We start from the raw sequence: 22241 nt of genomic DNA on the forward strand, positions 1-22241 counted from the left end.
TCTAATTCTCACCTATAGAGGTCAGCATTTCCTGTAACAACAATGTGTCGCATAATGTGAACAAAATATTGCAAATGCTGAGACTAGAATACCTTCAATTATTTATGACCCTGACATAAAATCATTTCTCAGAAAGGAATAATTTACCTCTGTCTTTACAGCATCAACTTTTTGTAACCAATCATAAGGAAAGTTTGCAGTAAGGAGGAGTATTTTTTTTCTTATTTTTTGTTGCTTGTCACCTTTTATGGTGGTAGAAAAGTGATGTGTGGATCTAAATTATTTTCTTTAAGTAAAAGGGATATTTAAAGTTTTGGTGCAATTCCCCAGGGCATTTCCTGGAGAAGAGCCACCTGCTGTTTGCTGTCAGGAAATAAAACTCCTAGACACTTTGATAGATAGCGGCAACATCCCTGTATCCTCCTTTAAAACGGATTGTAATAAGTGCTGTTGAGTAATGTGTAAATGAGGCCTCTCATTTCCATGCCTGAAGTATTTGCAAACAAGTTGGATACCATTTTTCTTCTGTAGGAAACGGACCATATTAACTTTCTTTAAGAAGTATTTAGTGCCATTAATCTGTTCTTTGGAACAACTTATTTAATATATTTAATATATTTCAGTAGCTATTGGTAGCCTCTACTGCTTTTAGTTTGAGGGACAATAATGCTTTATTAAGGTATAAACTGTATTCTCTAACTTTTTATAATCTAATCTTTCAAAGCTTCAGTGGAAACAAAAATGCCCCTGGTGATGGAGAGTAAGCACCAAATAGAGCCGAGATTTAAAAAGCCCACTAGTCTCTCTGACGATTTTTTATTAGTAAACTAATAAAAGTATTTTAGGATTATACTGGAGTTTCTTTCAGCAAGGAACAGCATCATGGAAACGAAATTTTAATAGGAATCATTCTCTGTGTCTCTGTGTCTCCTTAGTAATGCCAGTTGTGATAGATTTGCCAAGGTCTTTGCTAAGGTATAGCAAAATCACTGCAATCTAAATGAATGCATTATATAATCCATCCTTCCATTTTTCTCACTGCTTGACACAAAACAGACTTGCAAGAGAACCAGAGCCTGTCCTGGCAAGCAACGAGCGCAGGATAAACTCAGGATGGGACGCAAGTCCATCTCGGGGCACACACTCACACCAGGGCCAGTTTTCCCAGAAGCCAGTTAACCTTCAAATATCTTCAGATCATGGAAACCAGAGCACCAGGTGGAAACCCATGCAAACCTGGAGAGAACATACCAACTCCATGCAGATAGCTCCCCAGATCCAAAATTGAACCCAGGAGCCGAGTGTACAATATAATGTATAATTTCTGTCCTGGTTGCTTGTCATATTTATTATTAAGTGTTTTGTGTTTGTGCTTTTGCTGCTTAAATATGTAAATGGCTATTATAAGAAAGACAGCTCGGACTGATTTCTTGCCGTCAGGAAGTGCCCAGTTAAAAGAAATGTATATACAGTATAACTTGACAGTTTTGTTTGCCATTTGAGTTGCTTCATTTTTGCCATGAAGCACTATATTTTTATTGATCTGCATCCTTGTATCGGTTTGGTTATAATACATTTTCAGATATTTTATGCATGCATTGATTATATTTTCTAAATAACACCCTCATAATGTCAAGTGACAAAAATGACAGAAAAAAATAGGAGAAGCACAGTGAATGCCTATAACAGAATAAATGTATTATTTTGAAAATAAATTGCTATAAATCTGTCTAAACTTTGAGGGCTTAAATTGTCTTTTGATACCAAAATAATATATACATCATATATTATTTATACAATTTATTCACTGAGCATAGAGATGTTAAGTCACCTAGATCTTAAATATACACTTCTCCTTGTGCCAGAAAATGTCTAGACTAGAGTGCTGTTGAACTGTACGTTTCATATTCTCAGACAAGTATAAAGGCTGCAGGGGATAATTCATTTCCTTCTGATTTAAGTTTTAATGATGCATAGATATGGTTGCTGTCAAGTTCAGGTTCATCTGCGGTTAGGTGGATTGGGTGTGTACATTTGGGAGCCACACCTTAGTGCCAGTACAGTACTTTTAATCATCAGTGACATAAGTGAGGTTTTTGTGGCTCCGATAAAATCAATAAAGCTCTTTTTTACACTTATATTTCCTCTTCCCACTATTTTCTTAGTAAACTGAGGTTTTGAACAATTACATAATTCAGACTAAACTTATCACTAAGCTTTTAACAGTTATCGGAGCATTAAGAGCCCTAAGAGTTAAAGGAAGAGAACATCTAACCAAAGAGATCTGTGTCATTTCAAAAGATTAAGGATACCCGAGTTCACTTTGACATGTCGTCTTTGATCAAATGACCGAGAAATTTAGAAACAGATTGACCTATCAATATCTCTCCCTGAGCTGTAAAATTTAAATATTTTAGTAAGCCTTTTATTTTGTATTTCTTTGATTAATTAATCTATTTGATTAATCGAGTTTTAAATCGGATGCATTTCTTTTTATACTCTGATAAAGCAACACTGCAACTACATTTGACATAACAAATAAAATGGAACACAATTAGCAAGTAAGCAAGCTGTTGCTCCCTGCAGCCTGTGCTCCTCATAGCAACTCCGTGTCCTGAGGAAGTAAGTTGCTAAAACTGGATTCTGAGAACGAAATCTATATAGTGTCCCAATGTAAGAAAGACCAGATTTTTTTTCTTTTTTTTTTTTTCCTGGATGTGTTGGAAAATGGCCATAGCCGTGAGCTAGTGTTAACTTTTCTTGCACCACCTGGGCGTTTGTGTACCAAGGATGAATGTGACTCCACGCCATTGTCCCTGAAAATCAGCTTCCTTCTAGAATGGACTCCACTGCTCTGAGGGCCTGTGCAAGGGCAGTAAAAGAAAGTGCTTACATGACTGTGACAAAGTTCTGGTTGCTTGGTTTTCTCACCATGACAACAGTGTTGAGGAGTACAGGCTGGGAGACCCTTCTGCTGTAGAAAGACACAATGGGGAGAGGCAAGGCTGTCTTAACCCCGGTGACATCCCCATTGTCACTAGGTCAAATCCTTGAATATCAATGAACTGACTCGGGCGCCCCCCAGACCCTCCAACGCCCTGACTCACATGTGAACCTCTCTTCGCCTTCTGTGACCTCTGTGACCATCTCTTCCACTAACTTCATTCATTTCAAAAGGAAATTTCCTTTAGAAAACCCCTTAATGGGTGCACATCCATCTCCCCTTACTTCACTTAAATCCGTTCCTTCAACAACAAAATGCATCTTGGAACAGACCTTATAAAGCAATGCCCTTCTCTTGGTGATTTGAATGAATTTCCATTGACTAAGGAGTTGAAATCTGATGTTCTGTATCATGATGATGTTATACAGTGGTCGTTTGGACAGAACTTTGCACACCGATATATCACTATAACTATTGAAAGTTAGTAGTGGTACTTAAGAGGTGCAGAAATCAGTGCTAGAATATTATGTAGATTTACACAGAACGCAATCCACTTTACAGACATTGGCATCCAAGTATGGATAAGCCGAACGGCAAAAATGCACAAAATTAAATCCTAAATGTAAATTGTAAAGTTGTGATAAATTGTGAAACCATTGTTCACAGGGTTGAAGTGAGCAGTTTAAAAAAAAAAAAGTTATTTTCTCCTAACACACTGGACCTTCTTTGCACAGATGTTGCCCAGACAGGCCCAAAATGCACTTTAATTTTTCTATTCTGGTGGCTATTAAGATAAGTGGATCCTTGCAGGCTCTAAACACGGGCTCCTTGTTTGTGAGATCGCCTTGTTTATCAGCTGAAAACATCTTTACCAGCTTCTGTACTTAGGAGCTAAGTAACTTTTATCTTGGGCCCTGTTTTTAAAGGACGATGAAAGCTGCCATTATATATCTGATAAAACCGAGTCATTTTGTAATCCTGTTTCAGAAGATGGTACTCTCCACAAATTGCTTCCAGTTCCTGAGAGTATTTGGTAGTGTAAAGAACCTTTTACAGCCCATTCTTCAAAACAACCCATCACAAATTTAGACCTCTTGGAAACTACAGATTTCTGTAACATTATTATTGTGTAGTATAGTCAATAATTGTTGTGTTTTGCTTTTTGTGAGATGTTTCAGTTCTTTGTATGCTTTCTGACTGTTTTGTAGATGCCTTTCATACTGCACATATAAAACCTCAAGTTAGTGTTTTAAGGAAAATGTGAAAACATTTGTTTCAGCTACAGAAATATAAGTTTTATTTTTTTTTAAATCTAGCGTTTTTTTTGTCATGTGGGTTTTGATGACTGTGGTACACAGGAGACTATATAAACTGCAGCACTCATTTGCAATATTGTTGTATGTGAAAATCTATTTAAGGTGTTCTCACTAATTATAGGCAGTGAACATGTGTTTGAGATTCCATCAGAGAAATCAAAAGGAAATTACTAGATAGTATCCACCTTCAGTAATAATAGACTGATACATCTTATATGAGCTCCTATTAATAAAGAGAAGGGAAATGAATTCGCACATTAACTGTCAGTACCTGGAATCCTGCACTGTGCAGCACTGGATTTTCATCTCCCACACGGGTGAGGAACCCCAGCTCCCTGCTGGAAAAGCCTGTTTCCTTCACAGCTTACACACACCGCTGTGACAGGCTCAGGGCTCCGTGCTTCACAGACAGCAGGACTTCAGATTAAAAAGTAATAATAATCCTAACAGAGTGCTGACTGGCAACTAACTGAGTCATACAGTTTGAACAGATTAAGACGATTCACAATATTTTAAATCTGAAGTGTGCCGGGTAATATTTTAGTGATAAAGGTAAGATGTTTGGAAATAATGTCTGATTTGAGTAGTTCTGAATTTGCAAAATGTTTTATTCAAATAGGAGTTTTAAATTATGTATTGTGTGTTATGTTTGATGAATAGCTTTAATGCCATTTGTAAATTATTGACACAGTACAAAGTTGTTGTGGAGAGCAGCTCAGACAATGTTAAGACTGGCCAAAAAAGGTCAGAAAGTTCTTTTAGTATACATAACTCATTTGGTATGTGGTGCCAAGAACCAAAGTCTGTACATGTGTCCTTTTGTGAAATCTGATTTAAACCAATGAGATGTTATTAGCTCCTATTTTGAAAAAACCTTTTTCTAGTGCATGGGATGTTTGTTTTTGCTTCTTTTGTATATAGAGGTGAGTAATTCTTCTAGTATGAATGAGTGAGGAGAGGAACCCAGTTAAGAAGCATGGTTTCCAAGTTGTTTCAATTGAGATTTATAATGCGTTACTCAGTTTTCAATCGCAAAGAAATCAAGGCTCCATTTCATTTGGTTTTGTCGAATAAGTAAGCAAGCAATTTCAAAACTGACTGCTAAGGAGGTAACAGGCAAAGGAAATTTGCACCGTAAAAGACTAAGAAATTCAGCTAGGTTCTGCATTCCAACCTGTGGCAATGACAGTCTAACTGAATTCCGTTCTTTTAGTACTGTATGTTTTTTAAGGCTTTCATACTTTTTAATATAAAAATGGGAGGCATGATAGCTTTACAGCTATCAATGCTGCCTCACAGCTCTTGGATCATGGTTTAAAGTCTGGATCTGAGCACCTTCTGTGTGGAGTACACATGTTCTCCTCTGGTTTTCAAAGGGGCTCCATTAATTGGTCTTTTGTCACTGTGTGTATGTACTCTATAATGGACAGTCATCCATTCTAGGAAAAGCTCTGGGTTGGCAATATGAGAAGGAATGAGAAGATTTTTAAGGATGGATGAATGTATATTATATCTATTCACCATTTTAACAGCAATTCAGAAAAATCAAGAAAGTTGTGAGAACAGCCCACAGTGTAGTTGTAATCTGCAATGTATTCTAATTTTCCTTTAGAACTAGGCAGTTTTCTTCTGGCTGCAGGAAAGCAGACAGGCCATGAAGACGAAGTTGTCAGAAACACACATAATGGGTTAGCCAAAGCATTGTTACAAGATGAGCGACAGAGACTCTGGAGAGACAAATCCGCAGAGAAGAAACAAACAACTGACCACCTTCTAATATGCCAATCTGAGTTTGTCCCTGTTCCAAAATTTAAAATGTCCACGTTGCAACTGAATGAGAATAAGGGGCGATGTGAATTTGAGGTTTGAAGCGAGAGGTAATAGACTGTGGTTAACGTGAAGGAACTGCATGCTGTAGGCATGTCTAGAGCAAGACAGCTTGTGGGCATGTGCTGTGCTCTGCAGTTGCGTTTCTGATTGTGCTGACTAAAGTGCCAGAATTCATCACCGTAAGGCGCAGTACAGTAAATTAAAAAACCAAAGGCTGAGGAATTTTTAACAAGCTGCATCCTTCCCTGCTGAGGGTTACCATGAGATCTGAAGTTTGTGGACGTTCTGTCTGCTGTTTTAGAGGAAATTTATTTTGACTATGAGGCATAATGAGATACAGGACCCTGGAATTCTTGATAGGTTTCATTATCTAAACACTTTGCTGGGAGGATTAAGAGGGTGGCAGATTAGAGCAGAAACCTTGGCAGTTAAGTCACCATAGCGAAACCTTGCTTCCAGCTGACACCACACTGAAAGACTGTTCATTGAAATGCTCTTGATACAGAATTTTAAGTCAGTTCCTTTTGTGAATCCTAGTCATTCTGGTTTATTTCATGAAATTGGATGCCACTATTATTGTTATTACTTTTTTATTTAGCTTTTCAATTTAGCTTCAGATTTACTCTTCCTTCATCACATATGCACGCTATTATAAACTTTAAAGTCCTATGAAGGATAGATTTGTGGTGAATTTTACTCTTTGGGAAAGCCTTTTTGTGACAGATCACGGGGTCTGAGCTTTCTGTATTTTTCCATTGAGAAAACAGCATTTAAGTGCAATTTTAAAATACTTTCTGGCCCAACAATAATGATCCCTTGTTTCATACAAACAGGTTTTTCTTCATTACCCTTTTAATTTTAGAAATTATGTAAGTAAAAAGAAAAAGAGAGACAATAAATTGTAGAACATTTAACATCTGCCATGATCTTATTTCTAGCTCTATACTGTATCTACAGTTTATTATTGGCAAAAGGTTTTAAATGCATGTTGATATACTGTATTTCACTCCACAGTTTTGTGCAGATAGTAGTAAATCATTTTTTTTAAGAATGTCTAAGGTTAGAGAAAGAGGTACTATGCTGTGGCACATCTACAATTTAAAATAATCATCAGAACATGTACAGCAATACTGTGGCACAAGTACAATGCTTTTTCCACCTATGTTATTTCCAAGTATTGCTCTAAAGACCTCATATAAATATTGTCTGGACAATGAGAGAAAATCTTACACCTCATGTTCTGACTTCAGATCTTTACAGGGAAAATGACACTTTAACAGTGCAATTCTTTTGTTTTGTTTTTTTAAATTAAAACTTTTTATTATCTCCTAGCGAAAAGTTCTTTTACGGCAGAGTCTGGCACAACAATAGAATTATAACGGTCATCACCAGCAAAGTGGTCAGAACAAACGATACCTCAAGGACATCTAATCTTGTAAAAACTATAATAAAACAAAAGATATCATCATTTTACATAATTCAAAATTGAAATTGCGGAGGAGATAAATGATTTCCTGCAGTATATCTATTTCTCTTGCACCCTGGGGCACAGAGGCAATTCCTAGATAGGAGAAATGCAAATTAAGTGGACAGGGGTCACATACTTGGTAAATACTTTTTCAGGGCTATTACAGCTACTGTACATAAATGCTTAGTAAAGAAGTTGAAATTCTGCCGACAGTATTTTTATCTTATTTTCTAATGATTTATTTTAAACATTTTTTTTCTTCATGAGCCCTCCAATCTGCAGACCAATAAAAACCTGCTCAAGATTTAATTTGGTGATGAAACCTCCGATTGCTGAAATTTAGCGGGTCGCGGAAATTTTAAAATACTCCAGCAAAATGAGTTTTTAAAACAAAAGTTCGTTAAGAGGCCAAACTCTCGTCCTAGGTCATGCAAATGAATACCGCGCCGCTTAAGCGTGTCTTTCTCGCCCCTCTCGCCAGCACATCTTCGCCCTTACAGCAGCTGCCGAGCTCCGGGGAGTTTCTGACAGCACGGTTATTGCAACCGGGAGTTTCTATCTCCTCATTCAGGTGTGTTACCCCAATCTTCTCCACCTTAAGCAAAGTACGAGGGACCTACTGAAATCTATTTAAAAAAATAGAGAAGGGTTGTTTTAAATCCGTCTCACTTTTCTGATAATTGCAATCTCTTCTACAGCTTCAGAAACCACAGAAACCATAGAACAAACAGGAGTGGTGCCAGGTTTCTGTTAAGGGAGTGCTGCCTGCTCTGTGTACTGTATGTAAGTTGTTGCTATGCAGTAACCTGTTAACAAGAACTGTAGACTTAAATCTCTCCATTCCAGTCAGTTGTGATTTTCTTTTAAAAATGCAAATAGCGCATCAGGTATTTAACAGTCATGTATGCTCCAAACCCAAACAATTATTCTAGCACTTTTTGTATCACAAGCAGGCCTGAAAGGGATAGCTCCCTGCATTAGAAAACAAAAAGGTACCTCTGTCCTATCAGAACTCGGCTTTTGTGTCTGCAGAGAGATCAGATTCTTATGTAATTACTGTCAGCTTTGACAATCAAAGGGAACATTAGTTCCTCTGCAGTTCTAATGTAAAGAGGAGAATCAGAGGGGCACAAGTCATCTGGTGTAGCTTCTAAAACTCATGTTTTGTCTCAGCTATTGAGGTCGGCATCAAACGACTGATTTGCAATTTAAATTGGCCATGTTCCTCTGTCATGCTTGTATTTAACAGTGACTGTATTGCATACCTACAGTATAAACATAAAGAAAAAGACTAAGTATCTCATGGTGTTAAACAGGGGAATGAGCCAAAGTACTGTAAATAAATGGATTTACTATTTATTCTGTAGTATTTCTGTTTCATATGCATGTTTCTTCCAAGACTGCATTTGAATTCTGATAGTTTTGAAACATTATTTGAAGCAAATTCTGTTTTTTCCAAATATATTAAATAATTGTTATTGGCTCAATTTTATTTTTGGCAAGTGGTTATGCACAAATGAGTCAAAAAGCAAAAAATGATGGGGAAAAAAACATTGCTTTTTGTACTAGTTTAAAATTAAGAATGCAAAGCATTTCAATGATTAAAGGCTTTTCCAAAGAGTTAAACCCTTTGTGAGACTGATATGAGCTGCTGTCTTGTTCTAATATATTTATTAGGTACTTGCATAATTATTTGTTGATTGCATTGCTATTCTCTAAGCTCATTTCTTTACATGCACTAAAAGTATATCTGATATGCTACTACACATGAAAAAATGCTACTCAGCCTGCTTCTTTTCCTTCAGGAGGTATCTCCATGCTTCCTTTAACTCTAATCTTTTGATCTGGGGGAAATACGTATTGTAAAGCCTAGAAGGCTTGAAAGAATATAAAGAGTATATGTGATGTTCACTTTACATTTCTCACGGTGTTTTGTAGTTTATTAACAGGATGAGAAATAATATTATTTTATATAAAAGTTGTAGCTGAAGGAAAGAAAATCTTGTTTGATACATTGAATACACCAGTGAGATTTATTATAGTTTAAAAGAGCAGAGGCAGAGGAAGTTGTTATAAAAACAATAAACACAGTACACATATTGTAGTCCATTTGTTGGTTTTTACTTTGCCCTTTTGTTTGTTGAATACTGTGGTTTGGTGATAAATGAATTCCAGCTACATTTACAATGCAAAGTTACTAAAACAAAGTCAGAGTATTACAATGCGTATTCTAACCTTTCTATTCACAAGTCCAGCTTTTTATCTTTTGTTTTTAATTTGAAAGACTTTCTTTAGCAACATTTAAAAATAATCACTTTGGCTAGATCTTTAACCACTTTATTAGCACAGGCCTCTAAGAGTCTTTCTATAACCAGTCGTGCAAAATCTGCTACATCGTCTAGGACATACAGTGGAAAAAAATATACTTTGGATATATAAAGTATATAATCTGCAAGGCAAAAAGGTTGATGCATTATTTATTTTCTTTACAATTAAATATCTGTGCAAACAGTTAATGTGATGAGCAGGTGCTGGCTATTATTGGATATAGTATCTGCAGCTATAGAATCCAGTGAAAACTGATGCTGAATTCCGGCTTTTATGTGCCAGACCTACCACTGGGCATCTACCAAAGCAGACAGTGAGCCGGGATGTGCAGGATGTTTAAACTCCATGCATCTCCTTCACTGAATAAATATGTCCAGTTAGAAGAACTTACCGAAATGTTTTTGTTTTTTCAGGCCATCAGAAAATGTCCCAGTGAGGAGTTAACACATGGGATACAATTTAATGTAGCAAAGTAAGAGATTAAATAGGGGAACTTGCATTAACAACATGAGATGCTTTCTCCAAATAAATTATTTTGGAAAACAAACTTATGTACAGTATGTAAGCCTAAAAGATAGTGAAAGAATGTTCAATGCGCAGTACTAGGAGTCTTTTCCATTGAAGATATGGCTATTTAAAGCTCTCTCGAGAAGGAACCAGATAAATATTAATTTTATAACAGTAAAATGTAGAGGACCATAGTCTGCAGCAATTCTCTCTTGCACTTCCAAAACACTTTCCCTTTTTGGTTTTGCTCTGTGTTGATAAATTGTCACTGTATTCAAGCATTTTCCTACCTGAAAGTAGTTATTTATTTTCCATATTAAAAGCAAAACGCATAAAAAGCCAGGCTGACACAGCAGTGAACTGTTTCTTAATAAGACCCCTCTGAAACTCCTCTACCTGTTTCAGGGATCTGTGAAGGAAAAATAAAAGGATTATTTTAGCAAGACAAGCTACAGATGACAAAAATAATCAAGTTAGTGGTAACCTTTCCTATTCACACTACAGAATCACACTATTAACTCACTCATACCTGCATTGTACAAGCCCCCCAAAAAAAGAAAAATGCGAAATTGTTCCTAACTTGTTCAACATGACATTTTAAATGCTGAAGACTGCAAATGACTGATAGCCTTCTTTAATGTTATACTTCTTCTGCAGTGACACATCTTTCTTTTTTTTTGTCTCCGAGTAAGACCTTCGGTCTAACAAAGTGTTTGAAAGTGTGATTGAGTGAAGAGAGAGTTGTGAAGTGGAGAGGACAAGGCAGGCCAGGACTCGCAGACAGGTGGTGGAAGGGTCTCTATGCGCTGAAGAGGCTACGGTGGGTCTTCAAAACCTTGATCAAAGAAACCAGCCCTACCAACCAGTCAGCCTCCTCTGCCTTTCCAGGACGGACTGATTTATGGCATCTTGTCAGTTTAGCTCAAAACTTCACCCTCCTCAAGGCTCACAGATTCACCAAGAGTTTCCAGTTTCACTGGTTTGGTTTTTGATGCAAGGTGCATGCTGTGCAATGAGCAAAGGAGCAACCAAAAGGAATTTGGCCTTCGAGAGTTTAGCCAGTGTGTGTCAGGAGTCAAAGGAACATGTAGCAAAATGTTTGCGACAGCTGCAATTCTGTGGCCCCTCTTCAAGTCAATGAAACACTTAAGGCTGGTCTAACACACCGAGAAGACGTTATCAGGCAGCCAGGAAGATGAGAAATAAAATTAAAAAATAAATATTTTTAAAAAATGTTAGCATAGAATGAACCAACCAGGTGGGGGTACACAGTGGTAGTGGGGAGTCCCTATTACCTATTACCTATTACCTATTACCTGTGAAGTGCTTTGAGTGGAGTGTCCAGGAATAATAATAATTCCTTTAACACTTTGTGTGCAACAAGATATTGCATGTAATATTAACGTTTAAAATATCACCTCATGAAACATTATATATTCTCCGTTTCACTACATAAGCTTTAATGACCAATGCAACAGTTCAGAAAAAAGCAAAATGTTTTCTCATGCAAATACTATTACATTAATCTTTAATCATTTGAAGCAAGCATATATATATATATAGAACATATCTATTGTTATTTATTTGATTTTTATGGAGAAAGTTTGTATATTTGGTATGATATTTCCTCAAACTGTCTGTTCATGTTTTAACTGTAAATTAAAAAGCACATACTACCAATCGGATGACCACAATACTGAGTGTTTGTTTACCATGGACACATACTGTACTAACAGAAATACAGTAGTTTGCTACTGATCCTTTATCACTGATTGCACCTAATCAAATTGGTAGTGTAAGCTCTAGATGTTGGAGTTTAAGGCGAATGTATAAATGAAATAGTTGTATCCCACTAAATGTATAATTGATGCAAATTATGCTTGTAAAGTGCGCTGGGACACTGGTTTGTATTATAAGTAGTTCACACAATTGAACATAGAATATGAATACAAAACAAGAATCTTATTTATTTCAACGTTTTTCCCATGGTAGTTTTAGATCCTAATTCATAATCTATTATTTTTTTAACAAAGATAATTATCATAAGGTTAAATTATTATGAACCCATTTACTTGAAATTCATTTTCAAGGAAGAGCATTTCTCTGAAAAAAATAATAAGGAAGCATCTTGCACATACATGTGACCCTCTTATAAAATTTCATGTCTGGTTTTGTTCAGGTGAAGTCATGGGAACAGGTAATTCACCCTGTGTTGAGAAAGTCCTGCTTTTGGCGGTTTGCAGTAAACAGACTTTTTGAGTTCCTTCACTTATTCGTTTTCTAAGCAATATCCATCTTCCCCGAGAGGCTGAGGGAGCTTGGAGGACTAGTGATCATGAGGCCGACACCCCAGCAGACGTTTGTTGCCAGAACCCCCACGGGGAAAAACAAAAAGTGGTTTCTCTCACACAATTGACTAAAACCATCGTGGTCTGAAAGGGGCCAGGAGTGCTAAAAATATTTAATGAACTCCTTTTCTGATTCGATAATAGAGCTCCGTGCTGCAGTTTGGATCATTCTACATTTAGAAAACAACAGTATCTCCCAAAACATGCAAAGAGTATAGATATAAATTAATGATAATAAAAATACATTCAATTGCTCACTCTTAAATTGTGCAAATCCAATACAGATGTTCAGTCTCTGAAGAATGTTGAAACTACATACAGAAATTATATATAGAGAGAAATTCTGACTTCACCTTACTTCTTTATTATTTTATATTGCTTTTTTCCCCAAAGTGATTCATGAAAAGTTTGCACACGTACTGTATGTCATGTGATGTGTTGTTAAGTAACATCTCTGAACCTCATATAAAACAGTTAAAAAACAATAAAGAAAAAAGGCATTTACTCATTTTTTTACTCAGCACTTTTGTATTACAGTTTTATAGTTCTAAGCAGTAACGTTAAGCACAAAAATAAGAGAAATAAGCTTGCAAATCCTACTTTCTAAAAATCTATTGAAAATGCAATACTTAGCATTTGCATTTCACTTCACAGTATCAAATTCACATTACTGACAGTAATTCCTGTGAACTGACTTTGTATTTTTACAGTGAATTTCTGTCAGGGCAATAGGACATTTAGCATGAGGCATTTATAGACTTTTGTAAGCACTGTTTTTTTGTTTTAAAGATGTTTAAATTTACATTCATTTAAAAATGTCTTGAAATATCGGCAATTTGTGAAGTACTTTGAGAATAATAAAATGAGAGCTTTGTCATTTCTATTTACAACCTTAAAATACACCTAGATCATTACAAAGCTGGTGGACAACAATGAAAAGCAGAATGTAGATTTTTGTAGCATACATTATCAGTAGACACGTCTCAATACTTTCACACTTTCATATGGCTACAATATGACAATGTTTCATCTAGATTTGACTGTTAAAACAGGCTTTGTTAATGTTGGAACTTGAATGCCCCCTGGGAAGATACATATTTAGCATTAACCTGCTCTGGCAGTGCACCTTGTACAGTTTTATTATAACCACATAAAACTGACGATACTACTTCTATTCTTAGGTTGGTTTTGAGGTGGACATTTCAGAAATTATTTTAGTTTTTGATTGATAGCACAAGTGTATTTTCCCTGAGCCCATCATAATTCTGCTGACAGTCTACTTTTTATGCATCTATGAATAAGCTATCAATACAATCAGATCCTTGTTTCAAAAGGATAAACCACTTATTCTTGCTCACATAAGAAGGATAATCATTATAGCTTATTTCTTCCATTAAATTAAGGAGACAGACCTGAATATGCATTATAAAATTATGCCTTTATAACCTATTCCATTAACGCATGATGTAACTGTATATACATAAAATGGAGAACTACAGTACTTTTCAATAAGTTTCTAAAAATACAAGATATATAGGGAATTTCACATGTAATTGTTATTATTAGTAATATATGTAGAACTTTGTCAGGAGTTTTAGGTTAGTTTTGACTATATAAAATATAATAAGATATAATAAAACGTAAGAAAATATTATTGAATGTTACTGCTGTATAGGCTTTGACATATGCTGTTCTGAAACTATTCTTGTCTTGACATACTAATTCTCGAAGTAAAACAGGGGTTATCTTCCATAAACACAGCAATAATAAAAGAATTACTTTCCCATAATGGTATTTGTAATTAGCACACAGGTGTTTTAGTGGCAAAGAAATGCACTAACAACAGAGCCTTGCAAGATCTTTGTGAACATAAAAGACCAGGATCCAATTCATGATGAGACATGTACTTCCAAGAGATATACAGTACCAAGCAGAATGCTTTGCACCACATGTACAGCTGAATTTTCTAAGGCTTAGTCTCCTTTACAAAACTAGGTTTATTCACATTTCAAAGAGAACCTCATAAAATAGGTACCAGATGTATCTTTAGAAATGTCATTTGTTATTTAAAAAATAGAATAGGTGATTTTATATAAATAATAATTTTATTTTTATTTTGAACTATTTGTCAATGTCTGCTCAGTTCAACATCCAAGCCTATAAAATGTTAGGCAAAATTCTTAGAATATTTATCTGTCAGCCACCAAACAAGTAAAATAGACAAAATGTCCTCTTTTAGTACGGAATCTTTCATACATTCTTAACGCAATTATACCCAGAATAGCTTTAAAGTCATTTTAAAGAATGAGCCTGAAGGTTCATGCCAAAGGATGCTTTTTGCATTTTTCTCACTTTCTGTGTGGATCATGTGTAGGGCTCAAAGCATGCCCCCTATGCCTCTGAATTAACAATAAGAAATTGTTACAGATGGACATTACTGAGCATAGTATGTCTTTACTTAAAACCTTTAACTGCCTTTGAAACAACAGGTCTAGTACTATCGACTAACATCTAGTTTTTAAACATTGACTTTCCAGTGGAAAACGAACCCCTGTCCATTATGTTACTGATTGCAGAACAGATTGGAAAAAATAGAGCAGCACCATGTTCCACAGGAATTCTGTAAACTTGATTCAGAACAAACTATAGTAAAGTCAAACATTATCCGTTACTTATATTTACTCAGTATTTGTTTTGGAGGATAGTTTTGACCACATTTACAATTTTTATGGTTTTACAAATCTACAAGCTAAAAATATTTATCTCAAAACATTTTAATATTTTTACAAAAAGTACTTTATCCTCAATGATTAATAAAACCTCAAAGAAACATTATGATCTTCTAATTCAAAAGAATTATGTAGGAAATATTTTACATACAAAACTTTGGTTCTTAAAGGTAAATTATACAACATTAATTGCTCGTCTTGCCTATATAATACCACTAAGAGAATTATTGCTTACAATTTTTGCCTCAGTCTAAAAAGGAGTTAATTTTGGCACATCTATCATGTCTAGCATTCTGGAAAAAAACACACACCTTAAACATACAGAACCACGCTTTTGTATTAGCAGAGACTGGTTGAAAATGATGTTTATTCCTAGCAAGATGTGCATTGCTAATGAGGTAGCAGAATGGTTTAGAGTTTGATTGATCAAGTCAGGATTCAACATCAATCAAGGGAAAAATAAAATGGTTTTCATGATAAACCAGAAGAAAAACATTTCAAATGAAAATATTTTCCTAATTTAAAACTTTCTGAATGACCTTGTTTAGTGTAAGACCATTAAGGTTAGATACCACATACTGTACATAAGCAATCTGTTTTGATAATGAAAAATATGCTTCTTTCTAGGACTACATTACAGAACTGACCTGATTTTAAGTTAAAGAGAAATAAAAGTTAAAGGTTTATAAGCCTTATTTCCATACTGCTTATACTAACCTGTACATAGACGTGAATAGATTAATATTAAAAGCAGTGAAATATTAAAGCCTAGACCTCAAAAGTGCCTTGCTTAAAAAAACAAAACAAAACTACAAACTCTGCTTTGTTGAAAATCTCTTTGATGTCATCAAACTTTTTTTTTTCTAAAACTGAGTCAGCTCCCCTTTTCAACTTACAATGAGACAGTTAAAGTAATCCCCAAAGTCTTTCAATAACAATTAACAGAGTTAACCTCTTTCTGGACATTTATTACAAACCAATGTATGCTTTAATTCTGTGTATTCATTTGTCTTTTTTACCAGGAAATGTGCAATATGTCCATTTTAGTGTTGAAACCAAAGCAAATTTCCTAACATGTTTGCAGAAATTTAGCCCGAATCATAATATGAAACACAAAATAACATGATACAGTAATCTAAACTATTCTCATCTGTAACATTTCCTCTTCTGACAAGGAAAAAGTCCATGATCCAAATTCAATTTTTAGTATCAAACAAATTTTAGGAAAATTAGGTACAGATGGATTATGAGTAAAATTATTGAAGAAATGTAATAACTCTGATTGGCAAATGCTTTCACATTACATAGTCATTTTATAAGCATGACTTGAATAAAACTGTATCCTAACCTCCAACTACTGTACATATGAATTTGTTTACTTTCATCTTAATGTCAAAATGGTGATCTTTAAAGTTATAAGGTTTACGTTGTGAAAAAATAACTTTAGATTTTTTTTCTTTTACAAGTGAAGTGTTAAGTGTGCAACTGTACAAATCCACTAAACTGAAAAGTAGTTCAAATGAATTCCATATTTTAAAATGCACTTGAATCATGTATTTGTTACATCAACGTGAAACAATGATTAAGATCTCTACTCCTTAGCATCATTCAGATGTAGATTTTTTTTATTTGCAAAAATAGATTTTACTGAAAAAATATAAATTGGAAAATTAGTACAATCTCCTTTATTCCCCCTTTTTTTTCCTGTTACTTACACAGTGGCTAAATCATAAGTGTTCACTTGCAAAATATAATTAAAAATATATAAAGTTTTGAAAACACATGTAAAACTAAAAAAAAAAACAATTTTATTTTTTTATAAAATACTGAACCTTTCTTTTAGAAATATATACAAACTTTTTTCTGTGCTACAAAAAACACAGACATAAAAAAGAGCAGTCGGCTGTACAAAAAAAGTTTTGCAATATCTAGTGCTTGTTGATTCATTTATGGCTAGAATTTGCTTTACAATAGGCAGTCCATACGCTCCCTGAGCCCTTTTCAACTAATCCTTTTTTTCTTCACATCGGTTCAAACATGTATGACACTGGCTTGATTTCCATTAAAAAGCCACAAAACGCAACACTGAAGGGCTTCTGTCTCCCAGACCATTCATTCCCTTTGTTGAGGAGTCCTTTTAGTCTTTAATCTGTTTCTACAGTACTTGTGTCTTTTTTGTCACTAAGGAAAACATCTATTGCACATTATTCAAGCAACCCATCCTCTCATCCAAACTATTTATTCCTTTCTTTCCTCCAAACCAAAACATTTTCTTATAATTTTGCGAAACTTTGTGAGGGGTTATGTTCAAATAAAAGTCTGCCCAACCCATATAAAAGACTGTTTGCTTTACTTGATGTGCACACAGAATCAGAAGTCCTATTAATTATACTGTATCTCAATACATTGCATCTTTTCAACTGTTTGCATAAAAATCACATTGAACAGCTACATTTTTTTGTTTCTTTTTTTTTGTTGTCGTTTTGCTTTTCTTATAGTTCAGTCAGCGATGAACGCAGCTCAGGAAAAATGAAAAAGAGAGATTTGGCTCCATTCAAGGGAAACAGTTAAACACATGTTGGAGGCTGCCCTGCTGGTTCATACTTTGCGTTGTGCACTTTAAGTGGAGGGTGAGGTTTTATATAGGGTCCACTACTTGTGAAGACACTGGCAGGCTTTCTCCTTGTTCTCTTCCTTAACTTCCTGCTGAAAACATTTTGCCAGGACTGAAGAGTTTTGGAAGTCCAGATCCACATGCCACTTGTGATGCCTACCACTAAAAGCATAAAAATTTTCACCATGAAGATCTCCACGGCTGGTATGGAGTTCTTCATGATGCACTCTTCTGCCCCCGGACTGCTGGTGCTGCTTTCGAAACATTTCTGTGCACTGGCCAGCACCTTCCAGTAATCCATGTTGAGCCTTTCGTAAAAATAGCACGCAATGACGCAAGTGGCAGGGACAGTGTACAGCACTGAGAACACCCCTATCCTCACCATAAGCTTCTCCAGCTTGTCTGTGTTCTCTCCTTCGGTCTTCATGATCTTCCTGATGTGGAACAGGGCAACGAAGCCAGACAGAAGGAAAGAGGTCCCTATGATGAGGTAGCAGGAGAGAGGGATAAGTACGAACCCGGTTAAGGCTTTAATGTCCATGCTGCCAACATAGCAGACACCTGTCAACTCATCCCCTGCCACTTTCCTCATGACCAAAATCATAATGGTCTTGACTGCAGGGATGGCCCATGCTGCCAGGTGAAAATAGCTGCTGTTTGCTTCGATGGCCTCATGTCCCCACTTCTTGCCAGCAGCCAGGAACCAGGTCAGTGTCAAAATCACCCACCAGAGGGAGCTGGCCATGCCAAAATAATACAGGATGAGGAAGACTATGGTGCATCCTGTGCTTTCCAAGCCCTCCTGGATGACATATTGGACCCCGCTGTCCCGATCACAGGCAATGTTGTCTGCCCCAGCAAAGAGCCGGATGAGGTAGCCCACAGAATAGACACAGTAGGACATGGAAAGAAAGATGATGGGCCTCTCTGGGTATTTGAAGCGCTGTGGGTCAATCAGAAAGGTGAGGACAGTGAAGGAGCTGGAGAAGAAGCAAAGAATGGACCAGATAGCTATCCAAATAAGGGAAAACTGCTTATCGCCCTGGCTCCAGTAAACATCTACTTTGGGGTAGCATTTTGGGGCACAGGATTCGCTCTTCTGCACATAGTGGAACTTTCCCGGGTTGCCACAAGCTTCCCTGTCGCTGGTGTCTTTGAGCTGAAACTCCTGGCCGCTGTTGGGCCTCTGGAGCCGAAACTCTGGAGGCTGGGTGCTGGAGCCCTTGGGAGACTCGTCCGAGCCGTTGTTGGGCGCTTCCATGCAAAGGTAGTTCGGGTCATTCTTGTTGGGGAGCTTGCTGCAGTCCAGGGAGTCCGGCCACTTGAAGCTGAACTGCTCCATGATGGGTGAGCACTTCTGCCTTGCCTGCTCACACATCACCCTGCAGGCTGGGATGGGGGTGGACACTTGCTCTGTGCACATAGGTGCGTACAAGGAGCAGAGGAAAAATTTCAGATGGCTGTGGCATCCAAATTCAATCAGGGGAGCAAATTCATGCAACTTGATGGCAGCTTCCCCTTGGTCCTCATGACCCATCAAGTTAGGCATCCTAGTCATGTTATATCCAATGTCTTTGCACAAGGGAATTACAATATGCTGGCATCTTCCCTCCGCTGGACGGTCAGGATCAATAGAGCTTATAGCAGAGCAGCAGGGAGCCACATAGGCTAGGAAGAGGCAGAGCAGGCTCAGAGTTACAGAGAGAGGCATTCTCGTGTGAATAATCTCTCAAGCAGAGCAACAACGATAGCCTACATAAAACTAGGGAACGCTTTCTTCTTTAACACTGTGCTTGATTTTAGGTTTCATTTATAACGTAAATGTTGCATAACGTAAGCGAAGTCTTCGTCTTGAAAATGTATAGATGTGGTTCAGTGCTGGCGATGCTGGAATAAACTTAGAAAACTGCCCATCCAAGTCCCGCATTTATTTGCGCCTCCGGTTGTAAGATTAATTCACCCAAAAGTTCTTGAAACGGTTATTCAAACCATCATTGACTGATGTGAAAAATAACGCCACGGTACAACACGCGAACTGTTCTTGTACATTAATTCAGTTAACAGAGCCAGAAACGTGAAGAAAAATACAGCAACATACGGTGTTATAAATGTCCTTCTCATCCAATGCGAAGAGAGGTCCGTCTTCAGCCTACTTTTCTTTTAACACAAAAAAAAGTGTTCTGAACCCTTCAAAGCGACAGAATCCACGATCTTTAGTCAATCGGCAAAACCGATACTCTTATTTCTCTTGAATATAGGCAGAATGTCCTTCCACCACCGTATTGCTGCAGCATCCGCGGTAATGGGTTGTCTTTTTCAAAATCCAGCGTATCAAATCCTTTGTTAAAAATGTAATTTAAACTACTTTTCAATTACTGGGTATTTTCACCCCGGATCACAAAAACTGATGTATGAAATGCAAATACTGTATCTTGCGTTCACAAGCAAGCGAGAGACTAGATTGAAACTTCCTCTTCAACACTCCGGCGTCAGACAGAGTTCTAGCTAGTAGTTGGTTGCGCTGCAGTTTTGATAGTGCCTTCTCCCCCGTCCTGGGCTAACCTGCTAAGAGATCCGCCTTCAAAGACAACTCTTTTGCATAAGAAAGGTGAAACTGACACGGTGATTACTTTCAAATCGGGCGGAACAGCCTGCAGACCTCCTTAAAAAATCCCCAACAGCTTTCTAAATCGTGATCACAGCAAATAACACACTAACCATTTGTTCTTTTTCTGGAGGCTTCTTAAAAAAAGTTTTGACGGATCTGAAAGTGTTAGTCTGTCACATCCCAACACAGGTATGAGCCAAACGTTACAAAGGAAAAACAAAAGGGTTCACATGAAAAGGTTTATTTACTTTTGTTACTTAAAGCTGCAGTTTTCACAGCGGGGTCAGGGTGACATTCAAGCAAGTGAAGACTACAAACTACTCCCTCTTCGACGCGAATATTGTGCAGTGCACGCTGTATAAAATATGCATGCTATTTTTATCAAGGACATTTTTATCTCACGAGATGCTCATGTAGAGGGTAACAAAAATGTTATGTTTAGAATAGGTACATTTAACTCTAGGTAAATGTTAAATTATTTTAATTTTTAATTTGCAGATGATGAAGCAAGAAAACATAAATCAGCAGGACAAAATAACATACATCTATTGGCAAAGCATTATAGACAGTGGTTAAAAAAAGATTATGCTTTTTTGAGTAGCCTATACCTCCCTTAAACAGTACCAAAAGATTGGGCGGGGCAATTTTTAAAACGAGCAATCTCTCATCAGAGTATTTCAGAGTTTGCCTGTGTATTTTTTAAAGCAGGAAATACTGATCCCATATTAATTGCAGAGTTTATTCCACGTGCAAGCTCGTCTACTAAATGGATGCACATTCATCTGCGTGCTAATAGCATGTCTACTGTTAATTATGTGTTCACGAGAAGAGCTGAGAATTTGTCGGAGGATATAAATATCACCAATATTTCTTTAAAATCTTGTGTTTCTCGTTTTAGATTTTCCCCAGGAGACTTACGGAGTTCTAAGATGTTAAGAATGACTCACATGCTGTATTTATGGTTTCTTCAAATATTAATCCATTAAGCACTTACACATATCACATTACTCTTCAAAGCTGCAATTTGTTCAGCCTGTGATTTCTGCACAATTAGGTACAGCTAGAGTGAGCAGAATGAGTACCAAGCATAAGGATGAAGCAAAAGCAATAAAAAAGGGAGATAATTGAATGGTTGAACTGATATTCTGTTTACCTGTGATTGTCCATGTACTGTATATTGTGTATATGGGTGCTGCAGACAAATATAAAATATTGTAATGCAACGGGGGCTCAGGCGGGGCCCTTGCCGCATCTGTTCGGCCCCTGCACCGTTCGGGGCTCGAACCCGGGACTTCCGCGTCTCTCTGCAGCGACCTAGCCCCGTGAGCTAAAGAGAGATCTCTCTACAGCCCAGTAGCTGTGGTCCTGCTATCACAGGGAAGGGCGGTGACGTCACCCGCTCTGGTACGCCGGCTCTTACACACACTGCTTGTCGGCCGTAAGCGTTACACTCTCCCCCGCTTAAATCGCCGTCCCCGGCGAAGGGCTATCCCATCCCACTCTGACACCAATGTAACGCAACGGGGGCTCAGGCGGGCGCCCTTGCCGC

General features: G+C 36.9%; 1 protein-coding gene and 1 long non-coding RNA gene across 3 annotated transcripts in view; one reads left to right on the top strand and one right to left on the bottom strand.

The window, feature by feature from the left end:
- Positions 1-11933, top strand: part of LOC138224497 (uncharacterized) — a 35163-nt gene extending 23230 nt beyond the window's left edge. The window contains exons 4-6 of one of the 2 annotated variants that reach the window (XR_011182996.1): positions 8040-8129; positions 8257-8341; positions 11082-11933. This is a non-coding gene — a long non-coding RNA (uncharacterized lncRNA). The remainder of the gene's footprint in view (positions 1-8039; positions 8130-8256; positions 8342-11081) is intronic. The other variant, XR_011182995.1, reaches the window with a different exon arrangement.
- A 5132-nt stretch (positions 11934-17065) lies between these two features.
- Positions 17066-20600, bottom strand: fzd10 (frizzled class receptor 10). Its single transcript, XM_006640395.3, has one exon. It carries the CDS (start codon positions 19793-19795, stop codon positions 18038-18040), a length of 1758 nt encoding a protein of 585 aa, XP_006640458.1. The 5' UTR covers positions 19796-20600; the 3' UTR covers positions 17066-18037.
- Between the last annotated feature and the right edge of the window lie 1641 nt (positions 20601-22241).

The sequence above is a fragment of the Lepisosteus oculatus genome, chromosome 22 (genome assembly GCF_040954835.1).
Source record: "Lepisosteus oculatus isolate fLepOcu1 chromosome 22, fLepOcu1.hap2, whole genome shotgun sequence".
Taxonomy (NCBI): Eukaryota; Metazoa; Chordata; class Actinopteri; order Semionotiformes; family Lepisosteidae; genus Lepisosteus; species Lepisosteus oculatus.